The 12,880-nt window shown below is 35.2% G+C and overlaps 1 protein-coding gene across 1 annotated transcript in view; it reads right to left on the bottom strand.

Moving 5' to 3' along the window:
* Positions 1–245: 245 nt before the first annotated feature.
* The window catches only part of NUP37 (nucleoporin 37kDa), a 21,558-nt gene continuing 8,923 nt past the window's right edge, over positions 246–12,880 (bottom strand). The window contains exons 4-9 of the mRNA XM_010005805.1: positions 12,673–12,767; positions 5,182–5,272; positions 2,501–2,682; positions 1,915–1,965; positions 1,443–1,536; positions 246–601 (exon numbers count right to left, since the gene is read on the bottom strand). Coding sequence (XP_010004107.1) covers positions 488–601; positions 1,443–1,536; positions 1,915–1,965; positions 2,501–2,682; positions 5,182–5,272; positions 12,673–12,767 — 627 coding nt within the window. The 3' untranslated portion in view covers positions 246–487. The remainder of the gene's footprint in view (positions 602–1,442; positions 1,537–1,914; positions 1,966–2,500; positions 2,683–5,181; positions 5,273–12,672; positions 12,768–12,880) is intronic.

The following is a 12,880-nucleotide window of genomic DNA, read 5'->3' as shown; positions in this document are numbered from 1 at the left end:
TAGTTTATTCAGCAAATATATGCACAGGCAACATTTCATGACAGTACATTATGACATTCCTCTTTTATAAGACAGCAATGGTCAGAAAAGTTTACAATAGAGGCAGGTGTTCTCTCTGAAGGTACTATGGAGAATTTCCGAGTATTTGGGTTGTGTTAACTGAGCAAGATTGCTAGACTGAGATTGCTGAATACAAAAACTCTTAAAAAACCCCACTTAAAAAAAAATAATTCACACCAAATACCATGTTAAAAAAGTGTACGTTTTATTTAAAGGGAAGTAACCAAATATCAGATGTATGATAAACAATTCTACAAAAGATCTTGTATTTGCAAGCTAAAAATCAAACAGAAATGTTTCATATTTTACTTGTTCCTTTCTTATGTTCTCCAAGTGAATAAATACCAGTACAACAAGTAAATTCCTTTGTTTTACTAGAAAAGAGACATTATGCTGTAAAGTTTTATACTGAAGGCAAATGCTTGTTTTACATTTCAGTTATCCAGAAGAAAATTTTATGATCTCCTCCGACTGCACATAATGGAAGAGTTCTGTGCCAGGTCAAACCAGATCCTACAGCTGCAGTGCCAGTAAGAACAGGCTAAAAGAAAAACACACAAAAAACCAGAGGGAAAAATATCAATACAACTTAGACTATAAATTATTTCTATACCACTTGTACGAAGTTGCATAGATAAGTAAACACCACACATTTAGTACTATGTAACAAATAGAGTTAAAATATAACAGAAATCCAACTGAAAAATCTGATTATCTGCTACTTAGTTCCACAGCTACTCACTATGTTTAAGACTATGTTTAATACTGCAAAATATTCCAGGATACAAACTGTTTCAACTATTTTCATTATTATTAAAATTATCATTTTAATGGCATAATTTCAAACTTAGAAACATTTTTAAATGAAATAACTACCTGTTATTTAAGCACGCTCACAACTAGTATCTTTGAAGTTAATATTCTTACTATAAGCATTACAAATGTATACTAACTCCAGCAAAATCAAAATATTTCCTATGCTTTGTGTTAATTATTTCAGGATATATTTTCATTAATGATTTAAAATCTAATTAGGTCAAATCTGTAGAGTACAAAACCAGCTGCTTTCAGCCTTTTTACAATTAGAAATACTAGAAAAAGAAACAGGTTAAATGTGGTTTTCTTCCACTTAAGCACCAATAAGACAGAGCAAAATAAAACATATAGATCAAGCAGGTTTTAAAATAGTAGGCTAAATGTGGTGTGATTTTTTTTTTTCCCTTAGCATAGATGACACAAATCAAAATAAAATGGGCAGACCAAAAAGCATTTCTGGGTGGTTTGGGCTAGTTCTTTTTTTTTAAAATTGTAGCTTTTAACCACTTATAAGCCTGATTGGAAGAGATGCAATTCCAGTCAAAAGCTGAACTTAAAAAATTTACCTGGGGATGTCCTAAATGATGAATAAGCAGTTGAGTAGCTGTCTTTCCTGGATATCCAGTGGTTGCAAACAGATTTTCATTCACTTGGGACCACCTATGAATAAAATTAATGCAATTTTCAAATATCCCCATCAGACTATCAGAAGTGCACACAAAGGGGAATTCTCTCCCTTGTGGTTAACTGTGAAGCTGTCAGATATTCCACTAACACCAGAGAAATACAGCCAGAGACACAGCTTGTGAATTATTCACCACCTACAGCCCCGTATATGTGTTGTTGTAAAACAGTAAAAATATATGGGAATATTACACATATATATTAAATGTGGGCAATTCACAAATTTCACAAAGCTTATAGACCAGATCTCCCTAAAATTATGTAAGACACGACCAGGTCCCTAAACTCACAACTGCTTACATATACATAGAGTTGTATCGACAAAACCCAGAGAATACAGACAACACTTAATACCTGAATAATCTGGCTCGATCAACATGGACGGGTCTCTTATCCTGTGGATAACTAAAATAGACATTCAGGGTAAAAAACTTCTGCAAACAACTGCTGCTCATACTCGATAAGTACCAAAAGTATGTATCATTTAAACAGTAAAAGGGATACATTGTCTACTCGCTGTGAAGAATCTGAGGGAAAACCAGAGCATCCCTGTGACTTACATCTCAATTGGAAGTAGGAAAACTGAAGTAGTTATCTAGTGTATTATGATTTAATAATTATGTACTTATGACTTACAATGAAATTTTAACAAACACTTAGAACTTACAGTGAGAAGTAAACAGCAGGAAGGTGCTGTGTCTGTCTGTCCATTTGAGAATCTTATTTTTAACAGATAAATACTGATAAATAAAGATGAAACAAAGAATGCCAGGGAAAGATCTCTGTTGATTTAATAACTCCTGAAGAATGTTCATTTATTTACTGAATAGGTGATATAATACACAGTGCATTTAAGAGCTATATTAGCAAAGCAGCCGTATCTCTTTGTGTATTACTTAACAAGAGAATAAAGAAACCTATCTCATGTGTATAAAAATACCTGGAGCGAGTGATATCCCAGATTAACCAATCACTTCCAGCAACTGCTCCAACTTTAAGAGTATTTTTTAAACACCAGTCTGCTGACATCAGGGGCGTCTGTTCACACTCTAGGGAGAGAATGGCCTGCTGTGTAATTAGGTCATAGAATCGTATTGTTCCATTCTTCTCTGCTACCATCAGCTGTTAGGAGAAATTAATAGAACATTGTAAACTTAGCATGTAATGAATCTTAGTATTTTTATCTGTACTATCCTCATCAATGACACAGAGAGTGGGATTGAGTGCACTGTCTGCAAATTTACAGGTGACACCAAGCTGACTGGTGTGGTTGACATGCCTGAGGGATGGAATGCCATCCCGCCCTCCAGAGGAACCTGGAAAAGCTCAAGAAATGGGCCCATGAGAACCTCATGAGGTTCAACAAGGCCAAGTGCATGGTCTTGCAAATGGGCTGGGGCAATCCCTAGTATCAATACAAGCTGGGGGATGAAGGGATCGAGAGCAGCCCTTCAGAGAAAGACATGAAAGTGGATGAAAAAGCTGGATGTGAGCCAGCTATGTGCGCTTGCAGCCCAGAAAGGCAAGTGTACCCTGGGCTGCATCAGAAGTGTGGCCTGCAGGGTGAGAGAGGTGATTCTGCCCCTCTACTCTGCTGTAATGAGACCCCACCTGGAGTACTGTGTCCAGCTCTAGAGCCCTCAACACAGGAAAGACATGGACCTGTTGGAGTGGGTCCAGAGGAGGGCCATAAATGATTAGAGGGCTGGAGCAGCTCTGCTATGGAGACAGGCTGAGAGAGTTGGGGCTGTTCAGCCTGAAGAATATGAGGCTCTGGGGAGACCTTACTGTGGCCTTCCAGTACTTAAAAGGGCTCATTGCAGGGGGGCTGTACCAGATGACCCTTAAAGGTCCCTTTCAACACAAATAATTCTATTAATGTATTAGCAAAATTCTATGATTCTACTCTATAGCAACCCTAAAATATTTCAATATTATTAATATTTGCTTGAAAGTAAGTACACTTTGTACCAGAAGTCATTCTTCTGAACGCTTTTCCACCAATAAGTAAAACCAATTTAATCTATACTACTGTCACATCGTTATAGATGGTGATTACATGACTTTATATATCTATGTATATAATTTTGGCACTTCAAAGCAATAGTTCTTAATTATAGATGCACTATACTTCTAGAATTGTAAAGCAAAAAGGTTGTGTTTTAAAATTAAAATGTTTGTGTTCTGACTACAAAGAACTGACTGACAGACCTAGTACAGGGAAACAACAGTATTGATCAGTGTAACTGTAGTATCTGGATTCACCCTTACTAAATTCATATACCACCTCTTGCTTCATCCTGTAACAGTTTGCAACAGATTTTATCTAAACTTTTCCTATTAAAGTAATATATTCAAGTAGCTGTTTATTACTTATTGTAGAAAACGTTTTCTGATTAAATGATGAAACAGCTTTTTTCCATGAGGAGATGATGGCACTCACTCATGGACAATAGTTAAGGAAGGCAAAGAAGCATTAAAAACAATATTCAATGGCAAAGAAGCATTACTAACATTATTTAATAACATCCAAGTTTGTCTGGAAAAAGAGAGCTGTGACCAAAACATGCTCTTCTGCAAATTAAGGGACATAGTACAGTAAGCATTTTGACCTGCAGCGAGTTTCTCAGCAACCATCCATCTAGCTTTCTGAAGGGGATTTTCTTGAAAAAAAAAAAATATCCTGTGTCTACTCTTTGATAAGGGTCAAAGAAAATACAAGCTAATATGTAAGACTGGTGTAATATTGCAATATTTTCGGGCTAATCTAGTAATTCTGTTGTTCTAACAAAGTTGCCCAGTAGCAAAGCGTAGCAAACAGATTCAACTGTGATACCACCTGAAACAGTTTTCCTAGTTTTCTTAGTAAGGACCTGATACTGATAATGGTGGAAAGTGCAGTAAGAATAGAGATCCTTCTTCCCTATTGCTATGTAAATATTTTGATACCTTATTTGATTGTTTTTCTCTGTTTTAAGTTTGTGTTTTTGTGGTAATCTGAACAAGTATTTGTCGCTGCTTAAGGTTGTTACTGATTGGCACAACAGGAATAATAAATCCAAGATTTCAAAGGACCAGACAATTAATGAAGCTGAATATTTTGGTATGTGTCAGCTGATTAATCCTCCCCAGTACAATAAACAAGTAAGTATAAAATCACAGTTTATTGACTTGTTTTGATTTTTCAGCACATATTTCATATATTCCAAGGAATAACAACAACAAAAGAATTCCTTTGCTAACTTCAGTCATATCCTTTTCTGAACTTGGCATGCTTTGTAAGAGTCTGTATTATTGGTGAACTGTGTTACCACGACTGAGAAAAACTAGAGCTGATCTCTAGGAACTCTAAGTTAATATGCAATTAGGAGAACAGTTACCAGAAACCACTGATGTATGTAATCGAGAAGGAGTATTTCTGATGGGAAAAATAAGGGACTGAGGATAAAATGATGAGAATGAAAATTAATTTACATTGACTTCAGATCAGCAGAATCAACCAATATCCAGTTACAATGTACACTAGCTCCCTAAATGTCAATCTTACCACAGCATAATTTAGATAAGTCTACCCTCCTGTTATTTGAAAGGTGGTGAGGCTGAAGAGCTGGAAAACACAACCTTAAAAGCCTCCTCAGGATGCCAGCACACACTCATTCCAGGAGAACGTAAAACAAAATGGGCTTTCTCATTTCCTTCCAAATCCCAGACCCTAAAGGAAAAAAAAAAATAATTAAAAAAAATTTTAAAAAGTTATTAAACTAACTATTGGCATTTTATTGCCATTTGACTGCAAATACATTAACTTTCAGTGCATCAATACATTCACATAGGAAGTGACCAAATTCAACAGTGTTCATGCTTTATCACTTCAAGAAGTCAGTAGAAGCAGTCAGTGCTGAAGATAATTTATTTTAACATTGATGAACTAGGCAGAGCCTCTGTTTAAAAGGGCAATATCCAAGTACTTGTACATTACCATGCAAAGGATAAGAGCATGCACTGAAGTATTTTGCTTGTCTAATATATGAATTTCCCTTTTTTCCTGGTAAGACAAGATTGAGTAATGGAAATAGAAGAAACTAAAAATGAAGCAAAGGCAAAAAAAGGGACCTACAGTAGAGGTAACACTAGCTCACAAAGGGTCTTGGCAAGCTTTCAACAAATAAATCATATATGCCAGTTTAATCTTTTGCTTTAGAAGTACCTACAGTACATATCAAGCAGTTAAAATAAATAGTTAAAAACCCAACAAGGTTTGGTCAATATGGATTCATAGGGAAGTGTATCCTGGAACACCAAAACTAGGTCATGAGTGAGTTTTCTTTGGATGCATTTGATGTGTCTGTTAATGAGCCATGAAGCTGCTTCGTTTATAAAAAGGCAAGAGAACTAAGCCTGAGTCTATTTCACCTCATAGCCACTGCTCAGCTCTTTTCCTACAAAATCAGTAGCTCACTTGTAGGATAAAGACATTACAGTTGTGAACATCAGTCTGAACCACAAGGCTGCATGCTATTTATATGCATTTTCATGCCGAAACATACACATATATCCTTCCTCCCTGACACACAAAACCTTAAAAACAGCCAATTTTTCAAGTAGTGTTCTGTTCAGTCTTTTGAGTTAGATGAGTGGCTGTCCTATTATTGTTTATTCTAGAGGATTTTTGCTGACTTCCTCCCAACTTTTTCAGTTTATATCTCACCAGGGTGCTTAGAGCATTATATTTAAGAGATTTCAAAAAACTCTTAAATAATACATCATAAGTCTAGACAAAAATATATGGGAATAAAGTAAATATATTTAATGAACGATGTTGTTTTCTTATGCCAAACCACAACAGATCAAATATTTGTTTTCCCTGTAGAAAACAGAGGGTCTCTAATCTTGAAGGATCAGTGTCCTTATTAAAAAAAGTCAAACCAAAAACCTGACAACCGTTTAAAAAATGAAATATCTACTTGATTAGGTAATTGAGAAACATACAATACTTTCTTCTACTGCCAAAAATTTTGCCTTGTAGATTTGTCCAAGTCAAATCAACACTTTCCATGTGTATTTACTGTGCAGGGAGAAAATTATGATATAACAGAAGACAGTGAATCATTTTGGCCAAAGAAGCATGCCATCATGTTTCCTTCCCTGAAGTCACTGAGGTTATTAGGTGTTGAGACAGAAATTTATGCCTTCTACCTCCTTAACTTTGTTATTTATAAAATGCCAAACATGTATGTCTTTTTAAGAATGGTAATATTGTTAGTCAGAAACAGTATAGGAAAGGGGGGAAAAAGGATAAACGCCCCTCTTATATTTTCTTATTTCTTTATTGATAACAAAGATGGTACCACTTAAGTGTTTTTTTTTTAAACAAACCAACCCCAAACCAGGCGATACATATCAAAATAGATTCTTGTCTAAATGCATCAGGTCCATGCTTGTATGGAAGTTTACAATTACATATGTGTTCAATTAACTCTTTTCAATGTTTCTTTGTGACTAACCCAAGTAAAAAATGTGCAAAGACCAAAAATTTAGCCAAACTGAATTTCAGTTACTCAATTACTCAGTAATCATAACCAAATCAGCTACAGATGCTTGAAAACCCCCTAGTTTTGTCCACATTCCTATCATGTAAATCAATCCAAAAAGACTGAGCATTTTGTCTCCCATGCAAAGCCCTTGAAACTTTATTAATATTCCCATGATTTTATACCAAAGCAGACTAGGGTCTACTTTTCTCCAAACATCCTTATTTATTGTAACCCTGCAATGCGTCACCCTCTTCCGCCCCCCACCAACCATTGTTGTATAGACTTGTTATTGGGCCTGTGGTATTTTTCTGACATTTAAAAAAGTTTCCACAATAAATGTAAAGCAGAAAAGTTTGAATAATGAAAAGCCTCAAAAGTAATATGGAATCTGCTCAGTAAACTCATTAATTTTTCAGTAGCTAAGGGCTGAGAAATTACATGCTGCAGTGCTCACAAAATTTAAACACAACATACAGATAGCTGCAAACAATGGCAGGGAAAATTCTTGAGATATTAGTACATTTCTTGTCACTCACATCCTATGATTCAACAAACATAACTGTAGTTATCTCAAAGCACAAAGATACTCAAACTGTGTTGGAACAACTATATTGCAGGCTGTGTGCATGAAAATGGATAACGACATGCTGTATGAGTGCTGCAATTTTATCACACAATGGACTTCTATGGAAGTTGGCCAAGTATTCATTAAAATATCTGAAAACCTGTCTGGTGGCAATGGAGATGATCCTTATTTTATATTCTAACTTTCTGAATTCTGAATAATTCTAACTAGAGAGCAAAACCAAATCCTAAGTGAATAAAGCCCATCATTTTCCACAGTAAAAGAACAAAACCCCATTTCAGCCTTCAGGGATTTCTCAGATCCTTAGAAGATGGAGGTAAAAAGGGAATTCTTTCAACGTAAGATTCCCAACAATTATAGTGAGTGTGATGGGGCTAGAACAAACTTTGACATCTGATGCTATTCTCAACCACAAAGCATCCTAAACTATACTTAAATTACTGACTGACCTACTCTTAAAAATGCCCAACATGTTTCTGTGTTTTTGTCTGTTTGTTTTAGAATATCTATTTTAAATACCCCTTTCTGATATTTTGTTATATCTCCATCAGACACAATCCACAGATGAGGAAAATCTTATCAATCCTGGAAAGCCCAGAGGACTGTGGAGAAGGGAGAGATTCCTGTTACAGAAATCACACAACAAAGGCAAAGAGCAAAACTGAGCACAAGGGATGAGGAAAGGGAGATCTCAGAAAAGGAAAACAGAAGTGCAGAGATTCATTATCACTGTGGAGAGTACAACCAACACTGGCCTTGTCTCAGATCCTCTGCCAACTCCATATGGAGGTGGTTATCAGAGGTCTGAAGAGGATACTAGGTAGGACATGAAAAAACAGAAGGCTGAAGTGGAAGAAAAAAAGATGCAATGTTAAAGATCACTGCTAGTACTTTATTTTACCAACAAAATAAATAATTACAGTTTTTATAAATCAGGTAACGCACCACCTGACTAGTGGTTCACCAGTGCAGAATGTGTAACAGAACTTCCTATTCAACACACTGCAAAAGAAGCCACAAAAATGGTTGCATGGGGACAAAGGGGAAATTAATTTGTGCTGCTCAGCATCAGTCCACCAGGCACAGCCATCTTAAACTACCTTGTGACTCAGCATACAGGTTCCTAAATTTGTGCCCATACTGCATTTCCTTCACTTATTTTTGATCCATGAAATGAAATCTTTTTCACAGAGCAAATACATAAATATTCTTCAGAAAGTTGACCCATTTTCACCATTTTCTTTTGGTGGTCAAATGGTGGAAATGTCAGTGTTATTAAGAATTAGTAATTAGATTTTGGCGTTAAAATACATGTTACCTCTAGCTTCTTGTAGTATCTACTTGGATATGCAAGCATTGTTCTATTCCCCACTGGCAACTGTGGGATGTAATTCCAATTATTCCCTGCAAAGCTGACAGAAGTAGGAGAGGCACGGGGGAGACACATGTACTATTTCAAGCATCTCATCTAACTATTCTTTGACAATTTGCATTTCAGAACATGAACCTCCAGAAATAGTGAATAAAATACACACTACTACTACTACTGAAATACCCTTAAAGTTATCTAAAGCAAAGCCAGAGACTAAGCAGTATTTTTGTAAAAATGTGAAGCTTCAGTTGTATCCTTTCAGCTAAAGAAAAACTAAATGCTTCTGTGGGATGACAGTTACTGAGAAACTGAACTACAGTTCTGCCAATGAGTTTCTAAAATACAAGGTAACTGCTAAACAAACCTAATGCAATGATTTCTATTTAGAACAATTTAGACTACATTCTAGGCCCTTCACATGAGTCATAATGTTTCACACAGGGAATAGCTACCATTGCATACACATATTCTGAAGGCTTCCTAATGAAAGGCTTATTCATCCACACTTAAGAGCAGACTGAACTTGCTTTGAGAAGTGATAATTCTTTATTTTTTTTCTTTTAAGCTGACTGGATACGGTATAACAGGAGATGTGTCAATAATCTCATAGTGATTGTGGAGTACAACACAAGTTTTTAGTTAATACTTGCATTGTGACAGTACATTGTAACAGAAATTGTGTAGGACTACCTTTGGGGGAAATACAGGGATGCACACAAAAAGTGTACAAAGTTGAAGACTAGACTCTTAAAAAGACTCTCCTTCATTTTCATCAATTATAATGCATGACTAGCTTGATAATTGCAATCAGCATACCTCAGAAAATATAAATATTTTGGTATTATATTTCTCAGATGAAGAGACACTGGGGAATTCCATAAAAACAAACAGATGAAGATGGAACAACACAAAAGATACCTTTTTATTTTCTGTTTTTTAAGAACGAGTAAAGCATTTATGAAATGCATAAAAAAGTCAAATAGGGGAAGCTATCCTGTGAGATTCTTAATACATTTGCTATATATAGTATAAAATAAGCAAAATTTGAAAATTACAATATCCTGCCAAAGATATAAATTAACTATATGCCTGAAAACAGCTTCATTCATCCTGTAATATAACATCCTTTGGCCAAATTAAGGAAATAAATTACAATATTTAGAATGCAGCATTTGAATTTTTCGATCAATTTTGCAATGTAATTCTAGGTACAGGAATGTTGATCCTTAATACAAATACCATTGTCAGTAACTGCACCACGGTGGGTTTTCAGAGTCTTACAAAGGTGTCATCTTTCAGAAAAGTAATTCTTTTTAAGTTTATATTAGTTTTGAGATCCTCTGTGCAAGAATGTGTGGTTATTAAGCATACACCATATTAGCATATCAACACCACCTCACTTGTCTATGAATGCACACAACACTTCTATTCACAACTACATAACATAGATGGCTACTGCAATGATTTTTATTTAAAAGTGTTTGTTTAAGTTCTACTTCACAGCTGGGAAAGTCTTGTGTTTTGAGAAGAATAAGGCCAACAAAGAATATGCGCAAGAAACAACATGAATTCCTGAATCACGCAGCAGCAATTTAAAGGTAGGACACAATATATATCACCACAGCTTCTCTGACCAGTATCTAACTTAGACTGTCTTCCAACCAAAGTGACTGAACATAGCTTGAGATCTCTGCAAACCTTACTACTGAGTGAAAACCAGGGAAGATCTAAACACATTTGTATATAATCTCTACATACCAAGGCATTGTATGAAGACATTATTGAGACTTAACAGTGGAACTTTAAGAGAACAATACCCAAATATTAAAAACTTCATGTTCTTGTACTAGTTGTTCTAGACTTTATTCTAAAGGTGTTAACAGATCTTGTATCCTAGAGAAGTAGTCCAGAATAGAAACTCAGTAATGACAGAAGAATTATTAATCTTCCTACATTACTGCTGAAGCAAATTACACAGTAAGTAAGGAATGATTTTGGTAAGTCCCAGGGAATGCATTTTCCATTCGTTTTGAAAGTGTAACCTTTAAATTCAATAAAAACGTCTTCATTCTCCACATGCATGAATGGAAAAAATAAGAACTCCAGTAGCCAAAAAAAATCTTACTTATTTCCCATGGCTTTTAACCAAAGACTTCATGGTTTACTGCATAAAATGTCCTTCAGAGTTACTAAGTTGAAATCTTGATAGTATACATTATATCATTCTTATTTCCTTTTAATTTAGCATCAGTTTGACTACTGGTTTTGAAACAGCTCTCTTTCATCTGAGGAACACTGAGCATTTAATAAAATAAACAAAAAAAGTCACACATTCAAACAGCTCTGCTGAATAAGCTCACTATTAGTTTAGATCCAATGAAGAAATCAGGAATTGGAAGTAAATCAGAACAGGCTACGAATAAATAATACATTTCTACTATTCATTCATTATTACTTTGTTGGGTATATTATATAGACAGGCCTATGGAAAATCCGCCTACTGGTTGAAGTATTTCTGAGTTCTCTAGGGTGTTAAAATCACAGTTTGTTTAGATTTTCTATTTTTTAGGACAGAGTGGCTCAACTAAAGCCACTAAACTATGATTTATATCAGTTTATGATCTACACTAGAAAAAATCTCACACAGAGAGTAATCATTCTTAAAAGAGTTCTACTTTAGCAGGTAGAAAATGGCTTAAGTGAAAAATGCCTTTTTCTGCCCTGAATACTACTTGGTCATTTATATAGCAATTGATTTGGTGGTAACTTCAAAGAATAACTCATATAATCAGAGAAAAAAACTAAAACAGTTCCTTAATTGAGACAAGTTTTGAATTATCACAGCTACAACAAAAAAAAAAAGTCAAAGATGATGCTTTCAGTCTCTTGCTGCCACTAAAATGTCTTGAAAAACCCACAGAGGTGCCCTCCTGATCTCTACAGGTATGAGCTGCATTGGAGGGATAAGAATAGCAGCTTTACAGATTCACTTGCACCACCAGAAGAGGGGAATGGAGAGCTTTTTGATGAGGAAAAACTCCAGTACTACAAAAACTTAACCAGAGTTTTTCAAAGTATTTAACCATGTTTCCCTTTTACTTCCAGTTACAATTAACTCAACACATGGCTTTGAAGCAGCTATAACAATGATATGGTACTGACAGCTCATTTTTAGTATGGTACTGTCATAATTTACTGTAATCCCACTTCCTAGTAACACTAATAAATTTGGGCAAGTGTATGAGTTCACATACATATACTGGTTTTAAATGGACTCATAACAGAACGGATAGAGGGTCTGTACATTTAAGTGCTGAGCTATGCATGTCTTCTCTCTCCTATTCTCATCCTTTTATTCCAGCAGGGGAAATTATAGTGTACATAATTCCAAGAGAGAACAGTTTCCTTAACATTGTATTTAGTTCAAGAAGTTGCGTTGAAAAAAACCCACAAGTAAAACAAAAAACAGTTCACAACCTAGTTAACAAGGCTAGTCCACTGGTCTTTATAGCTCACTTAAAAAAATAAATGCTTATTTATTTAGGCAAACATACAAAGAACAACTGCAGCCAAAAAGCCAAACACTACTATTTCAAGAATGTTTTGAACAAAATGCATACCTGCAGGTGTGATCATCACTTACACTTGCCACTTCTTGACCTTCTTTGGGAGCAAACACCAGATCATTAATGTAATCTGAGTGGCCATCAAATGCCTGTCAAGCATAAAAAAGAAATACTTCTACCTTAGACCTTTTACTGTTCCATCAGTGCACAATGAATTTAATAGACCCACTAAAGGAAAGATGTATGAGCATTAAGGTGAAGG

The sequence above is a fragment of the Chaetura pelagica genome, unplaced genomic scaffold (assembly GCF_000747805.2).
Source record: "Chaetura pelagica isolate M959 unplaced genomic scaffold, ChaPel_1.0 scaffold79, whole genome shotgun sequence".
NCBI classification, from domain to species: domain Eukaryota; kingdom Metazoa; phylum Chordata; class Aves; order Apodiformes; family Apodidae; genus Chaetura; species Chaetura pelagica.
This window is presented reverse-complemented; position numbering and strand designations above follow the sequence as displayed.